Source organism: Rhinatrema bivittatum, chromosome 7 (genome assembly GCF_901001135.1).
Source record: "Rhinatrema bivittatum chromosome 7, aRhiBiv1.1, whole genome shotgun sequence".
Taxonomy (NCBI): domain Eukaryota; kingdom Metazoa; phylum Chordata; class Amphibia; order Gymnophiona; family Rhinatrematidae; genus Rhinatrema; species Rhinatrema bivittatum.
Window position 1 is genome coordinate 200,250,417 of NC_042621.1, and position 17,772 is coordinate 200,268,188.

Genomic DNA, 17,772 nt, shown 5'->3' on the forward strand with positions numbered 1-17,772 from the left:
TCGAGTCCCCAGCTGAAGGTGAGAGCACAGCCAGAAGAGGTTCTTGCAGAGAGAGAGAGAGAGACAATTTCAAGAAGTCTGAGTCCGTTGGGCTGTGCTCAACCCCATCCACAGCAGCAGTCTCTCTATACGGCTTGCTGATCTAGGCAGTAATGAGCTATGAACGTATATAGGGAGGACCACGAGGCCGCCTTGCAAATGTCCTGAATCAGAAACTCATGTAGATGGGCTACCGATGCCGCCATCGCTCTGACTTAATGTGCTTTCGGTAAACTGGCTAGAGTATCTGATCTTTTAGCATGACAGTATTGAATGCACTGCGAAATCCAAGTGGAAAGGGTTGAAGGAAACAAAAACGGTTGTGAGGCCCTGGTTTCGGACTGCATTCTCCACATATAGTACACCAAGGCTCGCTTGCAGTCCAGCATATGAAGCCTCCACATCCCGTCATTCTTGTGTGGTTTTGAGAAGGTCGGCAGGGTGATAGTTTTCCACATAAACCAGACAGACTACCTTGGGCAGAAAGGAAGGGTGGGTACATAAGGTCACCTTGTCAGGATGGCATTCCAAGTATGGCGAATAATGGACAAGCATCTGCAGCTCACCGACTCTCCTTGTGGAGGTTAGGGCAACTAAGAATAGCACTTTCCAAGAGAGGTATCTCGGATGAGCTGATTCCAAGGGTCCAAAGGGGAGCAGCGTCAGTACTGTGGCCCAGCAGAATGGGCGGTTCTGTAGAGAGACATACAGGATAGGTGTACCACGGTTTGTATATAACTGCTTATGCTGAAAAACTAAAAGACTGAACTGTTGGACTTTGCACGCTGTGCATGATAAAGGATGGCACAAGCAGGAACAAGGAGAGCTGCACAGATACACAATAACCTGAGCTGAAACTAACAACGTGTGATTGGAGGAATGTTGAAATTAGCAAAGGCATGGAGAGTGAAGAACAAAAGCTATAAAGATAAAATGCACATAAGGCTATGTGTAGGTAGAATTGAGTAGGTTTTGGGACTTCCCCTGTTTGCTGGCGAAGCCCGCTACTCCATTACTTGCCTTTTTTGTTATAATAAAGATTGTTTCACAGATATCTTTGAGTCGGTATTAAGCGCATACCCGAACATTTTGGTGCCCTCGACGTGATCGAGATACAGGGAAGATAGCCCTATTACGGCAGTCTGGTAAGCGCTAATAGTGTTATATATGCCACATATATTTCTGGTTTATGTTTAGCTATTTTAAGTTTTTTTTTGCCTGTTGCCGTGTTTTATTTTGTTTTGTTATGAAACGCTTCAAGAAAGCTAGGGGAAGTTCCGCTGCAGAGCAGGACTCTGCTGTCCCAGTGCAACGAGTTATTACTTACCACAAGCCAAATGAGAAATTGATTCGTAAAATTCATGATAAATGGGTTAAGTGGGCGGAAGGGGGTGCCTTCTTAGCCTGGCCAGCTGGAGGCTCATTCCAGACGTCCCACTTAATGCAGATGTTATTTATACCTATTCTGTACAAATTGTAAGGATAAAAGTTTAGCCAGTCATGTACAGGTACACAGCTGGTTTATTATGACCAAAACATATTTGGAAAACCAGAATAAGGTGCCTGTGGATGTTAAAACTGAGTCCAATGTGGAACATTAACTTCCACCATATTACACTAGTTTGATTTTAGAACCACAGAAGGACATCCTTCTGCCTCAGACAGTTATGGTTCTGCAGCCAGGTTCCGGGTTTCAGTCATTACCGCCCAATTCTATAGTTCCTGATCCACCTATTATGGCAATTGGATATAAATCTTTATATCCAGATGTTCCTCAAGTTGGCAAGGACGGAGTTATAGGCACTCCTTGTCCTACTGAGTGCACTCCCCGACCCCTGAGTGTTTCAAGCGCTTGTGTAGAGGGGAGTGATGAACAGGCGTGGTTTGATATTGCAGGATGGGTGAAATGTATACCTGTAGAACCAGACTGTGGGTTGGACGAGCAGATTAAGGGGATGAAAACTTCTAATGTTAATGTGAAGCATAGTCAAGAGAGATCCCGTCCCAGTATTAATATGCCAACTAAAGAAGATTGGGATAAGATAAAGGAAGATCAAATTGCGGCAGAAAGGATTAATTTGAGTAATGCGTTGGAGTTCCAGCAGTTAGAAAATCAGGTAGAGTTGCTGGAACATCGTTTAAAGTCGCAGATGAATACCCCTATAACGCAGATGCATACTCCTGTGGCACCTGTCACCATACCCAAAATATCCAATTGTAAGTCATTGAAAACACATTCTATGGAGCTGCAAGATAGGATAGGACCCACTGCGGTTCCTCTTTCGCAGGATTCTGAAAAGGAATTCATAGGAGTTACGTGTGCCCAGAGAGAACCCCTACTTCCCCGTGATTATGTTGCTAGGGAAGAATCATCATACTTATGTTGTGCCATGGGTTACTCACCTGAATGTGTGGATGTCACGATTGTCCCCCCAGATGCCCACGTACCCCCTTAGGTGATTTAACACATGAAGGACTGAATACTGCCCGTAGTCCTATACGGGGAACGCCCAATCCTGGCTGGTCGCATAAGTTGCAATCATATATGCATAACTGATTAGCTGTTTAGGAAAAATATGAGGGTAAATATCCACCCAATAGTCCTATTGGTGTGTCGGAATCTGTTAAAGCTTTACCTATTTTGATAAAAACAAACTTCTCCGGTACAGCTGCCTATGAATGTATATTCCCCATGGTATTTGCTGATCTGCAGACATTGCTAGCTAAGTTACCCAGTATTCTGCGAGGTGCAGGGCCATGAATTTGAGAAACATACAAGTGGATATCAATTGGTGTTGGGAGATTTAAAGGCAGTTCTGGCACAGACCCCTGGGTTGAATCCCACACTTGTGTGGACATCTGCTGGAAGGTCGAGAGTTATAGATTCTAATCTGTATGATGGGGATGGGTTTAACCAGGACCGAGCTGCCCTATGGCAGAGCCTGCGCCAGTTATATCCACAGCAGCGTGATTTCGCCCGTTTAATATCTGTATGCTGGAATCCAAAGTTAAAAATATTTGATGAGCATTTGCATGGGTTTCAAACTATTTATCAGCAGGAAATGGGGGAGCCGTTCAGCTCTCCTAATCAATTGCCAATTTGTAGTCATATGTTTGTACAATCGTTACCAGAGAAAATGCGGACCCCTCTTTTACATGAGGTAGGTTTCCAGAATATGAAACATAGAAACATAGAAATGACGGCAGAAGAAGACCAAACGGCCCATCCAGTCTGCCCAGCAAGCTTCACATTTTTTTCTCATACTTATCTGTTTCTCTTAGCTCTTTGGTTCTATTTCCCTTCCACCCCCACCATTAATGTAGAGAGCAGTGATGGAGCTGCAACCAAGTAAAATATCAAGCTTGATTAGGTAGGGGTAGTAGGGGTAGTAACCGCCGCAATAAGCAAGCTACACCCATGTTTATTTGTTTTACCCAGACTGTGTTATTCAGCCCTTATTGGTTGTTTTTCTTCTCCCCTGCCGTTGAAGCAGGGAGCTATGCTGGATATGCGTGTAGTATCAGTTTTTCTTCTCCCCTGCCGTTGAAGTAGAGAGCTATGCTGGATATGCGTGAAGTATCAGTTTTTCTTCTCCCCTGCGGTTGAAGCAGGATATGCATTGAAAGTGAAGTATCAGGCTTATTTGGTTTGGGGTAGTAACCGCCGTAACAAGCCAGCTACTCCCCGCTTTGTGAGTGCGAATCCTTTTTTCTTCTCCACTGCCGTTGAAGCAGAGAGCTATGCTGGATATGCGTGAAGTATCAGTTTTTCTTCTCCCCTGCCGTTGAAGCAGAGAGCTATGCGTGAAGTATCAGTTTTTCTTCTCCCCTGCCGTTGAAGCAGAGAGCTATGCTGGATATGTATTGAAAGTGAAGAATCAGGCTTATTTGGTTTGGGGTAGTAACCGCCGTAACAAGCCAGCTACTCCCCACTTTGTGAGTGCGAATCCTTTTTTCCACATTTCCTCTTGCTGTTGTAGCTTAGAGTGATGTTGGAGTCACAGTAACCATGTGTATGTTTATTGAATAAGGGTATTATCTCCAGGCAGTAGCCGTCATTCTGGCGAGCCACCCACTCTTTATTGACGGCCTCTTGATTTTATGGATCCACAGTGTTTATCCCACGCCCCTTTGAAGTCCTTCACAGTTCTGGTCTTCACCACTTCCTTCGGAAGGGCATTCCAGGCATCCACCACCCTCTCCGTGAAGAAATACTTCCTGACATTGGTTCTGAATCTTCCTCCCTGGAGCTTCAAATCGTGACCCCTGGTTCTGCTGATTTTTTTCCTATGGAAAAGGTTTGTCGTTGTCATTGGATCATTAAAACCTTTCAAGTATCTGAAAGTCTGTATCATATCACCTCTGCTCCTCCTTTCCTCCAGGGTGTACATATTTAGATTCTTCAATCTCTCCTCATAAGTCATTTGATGAAGACCTTCCACCTTTTTGGTCACCCTTCTCTGGACCGCCTCCATCTTGTCTCTGTCTCTTCGGAGATACGGTCTCCAGAACTGAACACAATACTCCAGGTGAGGTCTCACCAAGGACCTGTACAAGGGGATAATCACTTCCCTTTTCTTACTCGATATTCCTCTCTCTATGCAGCCCAGCATTCTTCTGGCTTTAGCTATCGCCTTGTCACATTGTTTCGCCGACTTCAGATCATTAGACACCATCACCCCAAGGTCTCTCTCCTGCTCCGTGCACATCAGCCTTTCTCCCCCCATCGAATACAGTTCATTCGGATTTCCACTCCCCATATGCATGACTTTGCACTTCTTGGCATTGAATGTCAGCTGCCATGTCTTCGACCACTCTTCCATCTTCCTTAAATCCCGTCTCATTCTCTCCACTCCTTCCGGCGTGTCCACTCTGTTGCAGATCTTAGTGTCATCCGCAAAAAGACATACATCCGCAAAAAGACATACCTTACCTTCTATCCCTTCCGCAATGTCGCTCACAAAGATATTGAAAAGGACCGGTCCCAACACCGATCCCTGCGGTACACCGCTTAAAACCGCTCTCTCTTCAGAGAGAGTTCCATTTACCATCACATATACATCACATCACATATGGATTGGCCCACTATGAATAGTCATTTCCTACATTATTTGCAGAAGTACAAAGAAGGGGTTACAAAACCAGGAGTTGAGTTAGTTAAATTGCAAACTAAATTATGTTCTTTACAAATTGCAAACAATGGTGTTTCACAGTCTCCTGCCATGTTGGCTAATACAATAGTATTAGTATTAATATACCATAATATACTGCACCCTGCCCAATTTGGTTTCCGCAAATCCCTCAACACTGAAACACTCCTGCTCTCCCTCACGGATCACATACTCAGAGGCATGGACCAGGGCAATTGCTACCTCCTTGCCCTTCGACATCTCAGCCGCCTTTGACACCATTAATCACAACTACCTCCTCAACCGATTGGCCGACATAGGTATCTCAGGCCTAGCCCTGCTATGGTTTAAATCTTACTTATCCAACAGAAAGTTCGCCGTCAAAATAGGAAATGCCAAATCCACACTCTACTCTCTGTCCCAAGGTGTCCCTCAAGGTTCCTCTCTCTCCTCTACCTTATTCAATGTTTACCTCACCCCCCTCTGTCAGCTCCTCACAGACCTTGGCCTCAAATTCTACCTCTACGCTGACAATGTTCGAATCCTCATCCCCATTCACAACTCTCTTACCGATGCCCTGGCATTTTGGAATACATGTCTTGCCTCCATAAACGACTTCCTCACTAACATCCACCTCGCCTTAAACACTTCCAAAACGGAACTGCTCCTTCTTTCTCAACACCAACCCCCTAAACCCCTGATCTCCAACGACCCAGCCTTCAACACCATATCATCCCAACCCTGTGTAAGAGACCTTGGGGTAATTCTAGACCAACAACTCAATCTAAAAAAATATATCAGTTCCATTCTCAAAGAGGGTTTCTTCAAGCTCTGCTTAGACCCCCTCCTCCACTATCATGACTTCCGCACTGTCATCCAAGCAACTCTTTCCTCAAAGCTAGACTACTGTAATGCCTTCCTCGGACTACCCTCTTCCACCACGAAACCCTTACAAATGTTCCAAAATGCTGTCGCCAGGGTCATTGCAAACACACGGAAATCTGATCACATCACGCCCATACTCAAAGACCTCCACTGGCTCCCCCATAGCATCCCGCATTCTCTCTAAAACTCTAACCATAATTCACAAATCCATCTACTCCTACAACTCCAAATGGCTTGATGAACCCTTTTGCCTCATACGCTCTTGACCGACCCATCCGGTCTGTCAACAAAGGTACCCTTACAGTACCCCCTATTAAAAAAGCCCACCTCTCCGCCACAAGGGATCGCGCACTCTCCATTGCAGGCCCCAAACAATGGAACTCCCTCCCGACTACCCTCAGACTTGAGCCATGCTACTCTAAGTTCAGAAAGAAACTGAAGACTTGGCTCTTCTGACAGGCCTACCCAGAATAATTGTTTCCAGCTACCTCACTCCCTTTAATTTCATGCACCCACTCGCACCTAATAAACCCCCATCACTAAGATTAGAAACCTCCTGTTACCCGTCCAGGACCCTGTATATTCACCCTCTCTTGAACAGTCTGTATAAGTTACACCACTGTATTTAGCCTGTTACCGTTTAATGTTACTGTTTTTATATTCTATACTTCTGTACTTTGTATTTATTCATTCCCCCTCCCATGTTGATTGTACTTTCAATCTTTAGTTGCAATGTAAACCGGTATGATGTTTGCATACTAATGCTGGTATATAAAAATCTTAAATAAATAATAAACAAGATTTACCGGAAGGTAGGAGTTTACATGATTCGCAACATGCGATGTATGTTAATGCCCCTTTGCCAGGGAATGATATCCCACGGCCATTCCAGCGAGGAAGGGGAGGGCCACCCCGGGGACGGGATTATGACCGTAGAAGGGATGATAGATCATGGGACTACACCCCTGATTGGCCATCTCCACAGAGCTTAACCCACAACTGCAATGTTGGCAGTGCAGTAATTTTGGTCATTTAGCAAGAGAATGCAAGGGAAGAGACGTGAATAATATTTCCAGATGGAATCCTGCCTCTTGGCAATGAGAGCCAGAGAGAGGCAGGGGTAGAGGTAATTCATGTGGTAGATTTTATGAAAGCCCTCAATGACGGGCGGGTGCAATTGTCACTTTGAGTTCGGTCCAAATTGGCTTATCAGACCCTCAAGTTATGCTGTTCATTAATAGTCAACCGGTGTCTTTTTTGGTAGACACGGGGGCTGTATATTCAGTTTTGCAAAAGCTTCCCCCTACTGTTAAATTGACACAAAAGACTTCTGCTATTATAGGTTTCTCTGGAGTAACTACCAATATGCCTTTTACTCAGGAATGTCAAAATCAATGGCGTAATCAAACACAGCAAGGAGATTTTATATATGCCCCACAATGCCCTGTAAATCTATTAGGTCAAGATTTGCTTACAAAGTTTCAAGTGCAATTGCAGTGCGGAGTTCGTGAAGAAGGACCTTCATTTTTCTTTCTGGTAGGAATAGCAGCAGCAGCGCAAAGCGCACAAGATCAAATATTAAGTCAGTTACCCCAATCACTTTGGTCCTCTACAGATTTAGGGGGAAGTTGGGTTGAGTAAAACTGCTGCGGCTCAGTACATTCGATTGAAACAGAAGGGTAAGAGCCCGATGCAGGATCAGTATCCTCTTCCTGCTGAGGCCCGCCCATATATTGAAAAGGAAAATCGATATGTTAATAAAAGTATTATTGGAAAACTCCAGTTCCCCCTTTAACACTTCATTATTTCCAATTCCAATAAAAGATGGGCGTTTGCATATGGTACAGGATTTACAAGCTTTAAATGATTCCAGTGTTTCCTAATGTAGCAAATCCGGTTACGCTATTACATACGACTGATTTATGATTATAAAACGATTGATTTATATAATGCTTTTTTTTTTTATTCCCTTGCAGAGTGAGTCACGTCCCCTTACCGCATTTCAATTTGGTTCACAAGCATACTAATGGACTCGTTTACCCCAAGGGTATCGTGATAGTCCTACACTCTTTAGTACACAGTTAAGTCAGGATTTGGCCGAATTTAAGAAACAATTGCCTGATTCAGTAACTTTGCTTCAATATGTAGATGATATATTATTGACGGCTCAAACGGAGACCCTAGCGTTACAATATACACACCAGTTATTGCAATTACTGTTTATGGTTATAAAGTAAATCGTAAAAGTTAAAGATTGCACAATGTACAGTTACCTTTTTAGGGGTCCAATTGAATCCTAACTCACGAATGATTAGTAGTGATATTGTAAAAGCTTTAGTAAACAAGCAAGTCCCAGAAACGGTTACAGCAGTCCGTGCAGTACTGGATCTTCTGAACTTCTGCCGTTTGTGGGTACCAGGTTTCCGTCAACGAGCACTCTTTTTATATGATCATAGTAAGGGCACTTCCAAGTCCCCGGTTTCCCTGACTTTAGATGAACGACAGCAATTGCATCAATTGTTGATGCATGTGCAGTCCCCCCATTGCATTTATACGATCACACGATGCCCATTGAATTGTGGGTTACCTACGGGACTGATACATGGGCAGCCGTGGGCTGGCAATCAGATAAAACAGTCATGTATGTCAGGTAAATTTTCCCCAGTTGAGAAAGGCATGACTTCATATGAGTGAGGTATAGTGGCAGCGGCTGCTGCCAGGGAGAAAACACATCAGGATCCCTTATGCAGATGTTTTGCATACTTCTCACGATGTTGCCTTTTGTTAAATTCTTCTCAGTTAATGTTGACGGCCCCAAGAACAGGAAAATATAAGGCCCTTTTAGTATCTAATACCACTTTGAAACCGTGGGGAAAGAAAATGCCTCAGGTTGTGTTACAGGTTATATTGAAGTCAGGGATAGCGAAGGATCATGTGTGCACTACAGCAGAAATGAAAGATGAGCTAATTATTTTATCAAACCCTATACCAGAAAGTTCTCATTGGTTTGTTGATGCAGGACGACGACTAGGGACTGGAACAGGGTTTGGTGCAGTACGCTTGGAATATGGGCAGGATTATGTGATACAGAGGGAATCCTTTAAATTGCCTAAAGAGTGGTCAGCACAAGAGGCAGAGTTATGTGCTGTTACCTGGGCATGTACCAATTATACGTCAGTAGAGAGTCTAAATGCCCTGAAACCTGCTCTAACTGTATACACAGATTCTCATTATGTATATGCTTCAATTCATCATTATCGTAAGAAATGGCGAAGGAGAGGGATGTTGTCTAGTACAAGGACTTCCCTAGCTTCCTTGTCTATGTGGGAGCGGTTGTTTACTGTATTGGTAGAATACTCTGTGGCAATTACCCAAACACTAAGAAGAACCCATGCTACTGATAATTAATAGCAGTGGCTATTCCCCAAGTAAACTTGATTAATAGCTGTTAATTGACTTCTCCTCCAAGAACTTATCCAAACCTTTTTTGAACCCAGCTACACTAACTGCTATAACCACATCCCCTGGCAACAGATTCCAGAGCTTTGTGCGTTGAGTGAAAAAGAAGTTTCTCCAATTGGTCTTAAATGTGCTACTTGTGAACTTCATGGAGTGCCCCCTAGTCCTTCTATTATCTGAAAGTGTAAATAACCAATTCACAACTACTCATTCAAGTCCTCTCATTATTTTAAAGACCTATCATATCCCGCCTCAGCCGTGTCTTCTCCAAGCTGAACAGCCCTAACCTTTTCAGCCTTTCCTCATAGGGAAGCTGTTCCATCCCATTTATCGTTTTGGTTGCCCTTCTCTGTACCTTCTCCATTGCAACTATATCTTTTTTGAGATGCGGCGACCAGAATTGTACACAGTATTCAAGCTGCAGTCTCACCATGGAGTGATACAGAGTCATTAAAACATTTTCCATTTTGTTAACCATTCCCTTAATTCCTTACATTGTTTGCTTTTTTTTTGACTGCTGCAGTACACTGAGCAGATGATTTCCAAGTATTATCCACTATGATGCCTAGATCGTTTTCCTGGGTGGTAGCTCCTAATATGGAACCTAACATAGTGTAACTACAGCAAGAGTTATTTTTCCCTATATGCAACATCTTGCACTTGTCCACATTACAATTTCATCTGGCATTTGGATGCCCAGTCTTCAGTCTCACAAGGTCTTCCTGCAATGTATCACAATCCACTTGCGATTTAACCTCTGAATAATTTTGTATCATTTGCAAGTTTGATAACCTTTTGTATTCCTTTCTAGATCATTTATAAATATATTGAAAAGCACTGGTCCAAGTACAGACCCCCGAGGTACTCCACTATTAACCCTTTTCCACTGAGAAAATTGACCATTTAATTCTACTCAATTTCCTATCTTTTAACCAGTTTGTAATCCACGAAAGGACATCACCTCCTAACCCATGACTTTTTAGCTTTCTTAGAAGCCTCTCATGAGGAACTTTGTCAAATGCCTTCTGAAAATCCAAATACACTACATATACAGGCTCACATTTATCCACATGTTTATTAACCCCTTCAAAAAAAAAATGAAGCAGATTTGTGAAGCAAGTCTTCTCTTGCGTAAATCCATGCAGACAGTGTTCCATTAAACCATGTCTTTCTTTAAGCTCTATGATTTTGATCTTTAGAATAGTTTTCACTATTTTTCCCTGGCACTGAAGTCAGGCTCACTGGTCTATAGTTTCCTGGATTGCCCCTGAAGCCCTTTTTAAATATTGGGGTTACATTGGCCACCCTCCAGTCTTCAGGTACAATGGATGATTTTAATGATAGGTTACAAATTTTAACTAATAGATCAAATTTCATTTTTGAGTTCCTTCAGAACCCTAGGATGCATACCATCCGGTGCAGGTGATTTGTTACTCTTTAGGTTTGGCAATCTGGCCTACTACATCTTCCAGGTTCACAGTGATTTGCTTCAGTTCATCTGACTCATTACCCTTGAAAGCCATTTCTGGAGCCGGTATCTCCTCAACATCCTCATTAGTAAATACAGAAGCAAAGAATTCATTTAGTCTTTCTGCAATGGCCTTATCTTCCCAAGAGCCCCTTCAACCCCTCGGTCATCTGTCAAACCGACTCCCCCCCCCCCAGGTTTCTTGCTTCAGATATCTTTAAAAAAGTTTTTTGCCTCTTCATCATCATTTAGGGAGAATCAGAGGCAAATTATTTTCCGAGCTTAGATCCACTTTAGAACCCAGCTTTCAAGATGTCAGTATTTTTAGGACAGACAGATGCTCTCTACATGTTGAAAGTTTGAAGTACCCCCCCAACTATCCCTTTTAAAAGAAAAAGGCAGCCTGAGGTGGGGGGGCGCAATGCGGTCTCCAATCACAAGAATTTTATTTTTTATTTTTAAAGTCACATCATAAAAAAAAACAAAAAAAAAAAAACACCCAACTCCTTTACATCCAGCCAGTGAATCCCAAACAATACCAGCCCCATGACGAGGCATTTTTCTTTGTTTGCTCTGTAAACTCTAAACAGGCAGAAGGTTAAGTCTCCCCAGAATGCCATAAACATGGCAAAAAAGCCACTGGTAGCCTTGGTGGAAAAAAATGCACTTCCTAAACAATTATTTGTCAGTAGTTTTCAAAAAAAAATTTTTTTAAAGAAATAAATTGACTCTTGTAAAGTAGCTATAGAAGCCCACTATCAAGCTAGAACCCACACCGAGCTTTATCCCATGAACGATATGTAACATAAGAACTAAAATGAAAAAAAGAAAGTCCCTCACCCTCGCCAATTTTTTCTATCTTCGCATAGTCATCCATTGTTTTTCAGATTACAGTGAACCCTGAAATGAGAGATCAGAATAAATCGATTAGAACCAACATTGCTATGCTTTAGTTTTTCTTTGAAGAAGGGCTTCCCAAACCTGTCCTTGAGGCACCTCACAGCCATTGGCTTTTTCAGGAAATCCGCAATGAATATACATGAGAAATTTGCAACCATAGAAAATAATGTTGAGATTACTACCTGATAATCTCCTTTTCCTTAGTGTAGACAGATGGACTCAGAACGAATGGGATAGTATCCGCGTGCTAGCAGTTGGAGACGGATCTGATGTCAGCACGGGGGTATATATATCCCCACAGGAAGCGCAGCAACTCAGTAATCTTCCTTGCAAAAGCTGTTATGGATATGAGTACTGACGCTCAGTGAAAAGTGAAACAGGATTCCCCTGACAGATTGATAGTAGCTGGAGACCGCCAGCATTCCCAACCGGAAGGCGTTGACACCTGGTAGAGTGTACGCTCTTATGGAAACAGATGACATGGCTTACCTTGAATCGATGAAACCAATGTACACAGGCAGCTGGGCGGGATGCTGAGTCCATCTGTCTACACTAAGGAAAAGGAGATTATCAGGTAGTAATCTCAACATTTCCTGGCGTGTAGCCAGATGGACTCAAAACGAATGGGATGTACAAAAGCTTTACTCCCAGCCTGGGCGAGAGGCTGCCTGAGGACCATGTAGTACCGCCCTCGCAAATGCTGAGTCCTCCCTAGCCTGGACATCCAGACGGTAGAACCTGGAAAAGGTATGGAGGGAGGACCAAGTTGCTGCTTTACATATTTCTGCAGGCGACAGCATCCTGGATTCCGCCCAGGATGCTGCTTGCGCTCTGGTAGAATGAGCCTTGACTTGCAGAGGCGGAGACTTCCCAGCCTCTACGTAAGCTGCTCTGATAACTTCTTTAATCCAGCGGGCGATGGTGGGCCGCGAGGCCGCTTCACCTTGCTTCTTCCCGCTGTGCAGGACGAACAGATGGTCCGTCTTTCGTAGTTGTTGTGTCACTTCCAGATATCTGGGCAGTAATCTGCCAATGTCGAGATGGCGCAATAAACGCCCTTCTTCAGATTTCTTCAAACCTGCCGTAGTAGGCAAGGATATAGTCTGATTAAGGTGAAACTGTGAAACCACTTTAGGTAAAAAGGAGGGAACCGTGCGAAGATGGATAGCTTCTGGAGTGATTCGCAGAACGGGATCACGGCAGGACAGTGCTTGTAGCTCTGAGATGCGGCGTGCCGAACATACCGCCAATAGGAACACCATCTTCAATGTTAGAGAAAGGAGAGACAGTCCCCGAAGGGGTCTGAAGGTGGATCCCGCGAGGAAATCCAAAACAAGATTGAGGTTCCATAAGGGCACAGGCCACTTTAGTGGCGGACGAATATGCTTGACTCCTTGCAGGAAGCAAGAAACATCTGGGTGCTTGGCGATTGTCTTTGCCATCCCTCCTGGGACCATAGCAAGACAGCACAGCCACCTGAACTTTGATGAAGCTGAGGGAGAGACCCTTCTGAAGTCCATCCTGCAGGAAATCCAACACAATAGGGATTGCGGTCGTATGTGGATTGGTGCCATGAGTGTCGCACCATGCTTCAAATACCCTCCAGATCCTTACGTAGGTGAGGGACGTGGAAAACTTACGAGCTCGGAGGAGTGTATCTATCACGGGCTCAGAGTAACCTCTTTTCTTCAGTCTAGCCCTCTCAATGGCCATACCATAAGAAAGAATTGAGCTGGATCCTCGTGGAGGATGGGACCTTGACGTAGAAGGTCCCGGAGAGGAGGCAGGGGAAGGGGCTCCCCTGCCAGTAGTCTTCTCATGTCTGCGTACCAGGGTCTTCTTGGCCAGTCTGGTGCCACTAGAAGAACTAGGCCCCGGTGTTTCTGAATCTTGTGGATGATGGCACCCAGCAGAGGCCACGGAGGAAAGGCGTATAGTAGAGTCCCTGGAGGCCATGTCTGAACCAGGGCATCGATTCCGTGTGAGAACGGGTTGCGCTTGCGGCTGAATATCTGGGTACTTGAGCATTGGACTTGTCCGCCAGTAAATCCATGTCCGGAATCCCCCAGTGATCCACAATCATCTGGAAGGCTGTGGGTGACAGCTGCCACTCTCCCGGGTGTAGACACTCTCTGCTGAGGAAGTCTGCCGTGGTGTTGTCCTTCCTGGCAATGTGGACGGCGGAGATGTCCTGCAGATTCGCCTCTGCCCAAGCCATCAGTGAAGCGATCTCCAGAGATACTTGACGACTTCTGGTTCCGCCTTGACGGTTGATGTATGCCACCGTGGTGGCGTTGTCGGACATCACTCTGACAGCTCTGTTCTTCAGTCTCTGAGCCAATTGCAGACATGCCAATCGGACTGCCCGAGCCTCTAGGCGGTTGATGTTCCACGCCGACTCTTCTCTGTTCCACCACCCTTGTGCGGTAAATCCTTCCCAGTGGGCACCCCAGCCGCTCAGGCTGGCATCCGTGGTGAGCAGAGTCCACGTGGGAGAGGACATCCTTGACCCTCTGCTCATGTGGCTGGGCTGCAACCACCACCGTAACTGGGTCCGTACTCTGGTAGGCAGAGGTAGGTGAGTGGAATAGTTCCTTAGACAGGGACTCCAGCGAGAGAGCAGGGAGTGTTGTAGAGGTCTCATATGGGCCCTCGCCCAAGGTACCACTTCCAGGGTGGATGCCATGAGACCGAGAACCTGCAGATAATCCCAAGCTATGGGCCGACTGGTTCCCATCAAGTATTGGATACGCGTCTGAAGTTTCAACCTCCTCTTGGTAGTGAGACTGACTGTGTCTGCCTGCGTGTCGAACTGTACTCCCAGGTATTCCAGTGACTGGGAAGGCTGTAGGCAACTCTTGCTGAGGTTGATTACCCAGCCCAAGCTTTCCAGGAGGGCGATCACTCTGTCAGTTGTCCGAAAGCTCTCCTCTCGTGATTTCGCCCTGATCAGCCAATCGTCTAGGTAGGGATGGACCAGAACTCCTTCCCACCTGAGCACTGCTGCTACCACGACGACCACCTTGGTGAAAGTCCGCGGTGACGTGGCCAACCCGAAGGGCAGAGCCCGGAATTGGAAGTGGCGTCCTAGAACCTTGAAGCGTAGGTAGCGCTGATGATCCGGATGGATCGGGATATGCAGGTATGCCTCTGACGGGTCTAATGCCGTGAGGAATTCTCCTGGCTGTACAGCGGCCTTGACGGAGCGCAGAGTTTCCATGCGAAACCTGGGGACCCATAAGTATTGATTGACGGACTTGAGGTCCAGGACAGGCCGAAAGGTGCCCCCTTTCTTGGGCACCATGAAATAAATGGAATAGTGTCCAGAATTCACTTCCCAGGCAGGTACTGGGATGATGGCTCTCAAGGACAGGAGCCTCGCCAAGGTAGCTTCCAATGCTGCCTGCTTGTGTATGGGACATGAAGATTCCACAAACTTGTCCGAAGGGAGATGAAAGTCCAGATAATACCCCTCTCGGATGATGGCGAGGACCCACTGGTCCGACGTAATCTCGACCCATCTGGGGTAGAAGAGGGTTAACCTGCCCCCTATGGCTCCGTCCCCCAGATGAATCGGCGGAACTTCATTGGGAGGCGCGGCCGGGACCTGAGCCCGGGCCTGCTCCCCTCTTGTGCTGCTTGGTCCGAACGGACTGATTCCTGGCCTGAGGACGCGGCGCCTGATAGCGACTCCTGTAAGGAACGAAGCGCTGTGAACCCCTGCCCCTGGAGGGCCTTGGAAAGGCACGCTGACTGCTTCGGAACCGATCTTCCGGCAGTCTAGGCACTGGAGAGGCGCCCCATGTACTGGCCAGTTTATCCAGGTCGCTGCCAAAGAGGAGAGAGCCCTTAAAGGGTAATCTGGTGAGGCGTGTCTTTGAAGGCGCATCAGCGGACCATCTCCGGATCCAGAGCTGCCGCCTGGCGGCTACAGAGGATGAAATCCCCTTAGCTGTTGTCCGGACCAGGTCTGATGCCGCATCCGTGAGGAACGAAAGAGCTGACTCCATGTCAGCTGCTGGAGCATTGTTCCTAACCTGTGACAAACATGCACGCGTCACCACTGTGCAGCAGGTCGCGATCCGCAAAGATAGAGCCGCCACGTCAAAGGTCTGTTTCAGAATGGCGTCCAGTCGCCGGTCATGAGGCTCCTTGAGGGCCGTCCACCCTTCAACTGGAATAGTAGTGCGCTTGACCACAGTGCTAATCAAGGCGTCCACCTGAGGGCACGCCAGCAGGTCCTGGATAGCCGGTGCCAATGGGTACATGCCCATCAGGGCCCGGCCCCCTTTGAAGGAAGCCGCAGGTGCTGCCCATTCTAAATCTATCAGTTGTTGTGCTGCTTGCAAGAATGGAAAATGGCGGGCTGTAGGACGAAGACCTTCCAGCAGAGGGTTCTACGCAGAGGGTACTGTAGCGCTGGGACCCGTAATATCCAACTCCGCCAGACACAGACATGAGGTCGGAAAGATCCTCTTTAGGGAAGAACCGCCGCATGGTTCTATATGGTTCAATCCCTGGGGGAAGTTCCCCTTCGTCCGGGAGTTCGGACTCGTCCGGTGAAAACTCCTGGTCTGACTGATCTGGGCTGTCCAGCGGCGGGAGGTCCCGCTCACGATAAGGGCGTGAGGGTCCAGGAACAGGATCCGCCGGAGCCGCCACCGCAGCAGCCGCCGCGGTCACGGCCACCGCCGGAACCTCAGAAACAGCAGGGCCTGGACGGGAAGCCGTCTGCATCTGTACAAAGGCATGAATCCCCTTAAACAGATCCACCCAGGAAATTGAAGCAGCCTCTAATCGCTGGGGTACAAGATCCCCCGGGATTCCAGATTGGTCGAGACTGCCTGCTAAGTCCGGGGTAGCCCCTGGGGAACTGTCCGCAAATCTCGGCTGAGACGGGTCCTGGCCCGATGGTCCCACGGCCTCCTCACATTGGGCACATAGGGAGTCTGGCTCTTCACTGTGTGTGGCCCGAAGCTGGCATGCAGAGCAGAGGCCGAGGGCTTTAATGCCGGAGGCAGGCAGCACCCCCGCTGAAGACGCAGAGGCGTTTTGTTCCATAGTATGCGCTGAATGAAAAGCGGCCACAATATACGCTTAATACAACAGGCGCTCAATACTATGCGGCAGCAATATACGCTCAATACAACAGGCGCTTAATCATATGCGGCAGCAATATGTGCGCTTAAGAACGCTAAATGATATACCATACGCTCTCAGCAATAGGCGATCATGAATACACGTTCAATGGCAATCAATAAGCTATTAGCAATATGCAATTAGCAATAATGGCATTCAGTATGCTCTCAGCAATTAGGCGGTTTAGCAACACACGCTCAATGTCAGGCAATATGCACTCAGCAATATGCAGGTAATAATAATGGCATTCAGTATGCTCTCAGCAATGAAGCGGTCAGCAGTACATGCTCAATGGCGTTCCATATGCGCTAATATGCAGGCTGCAACACAATCGCAATAGTCTTCAATAGGCTCTCAGCAATATGCGGGTGGCAATACACGCACAATGGCAGTCAATACCTCACAGTAAGAGGGCAATATACGCACAAGGAGGAATAGAGCTGCGCCTATTATGGGCGCCCTACCTGAACGAGGCCCACAAAATGGTGCCCTCCTTGGCGTGCCATGCCGCCGATCCTCTGTTCCTTCGGAGACCCGAAATAAGAGATGTACGCCTCACCTGACCACGGCGCTTCTCGGCTGGAACCCGGGCGGTCTCCGGCTGTGGGGAGAGCGGGTAAGTACCTTCACCACCGCGATTGAGGATATGCACCCGCCACCTCGCCCACGCCGGGACCGAAGCGCCTCGTATGCCTCACCTGAACCTCGCCCAGGGGCTATGTCCCTGCCGCAATTCGGCCACTGGACCGAGGA

General features: G+C 46.7%; 1 protein-coding gene across 2 annotated transcripts in view; it reads right to left on the minus strand.

The window, feature by feature from the left end:
* The window catches only part of CDK1 (cyclin dependent kinase 1), a 129,524-nt gene that overhangs the window by 87,818 nt on the left and 23,934 nt on the right, over positions 1-17,772 (minus strand). For both annotated transcript variants that reach the window (XM_029609753.1, XM_029609752.1), the window contains exon 2: positions 11,821-11,880. In XM_029609753.1, the coding sequence (XP_029465613.1) occupies positions 11,821-11,857 (37 nt within the window). In that variant the 5' untranslated portion in view covers positions 11,858-11,880. The remainder of the gene's footprint in view (positions 1-11,820; positions 11,881-17,772) is intronic.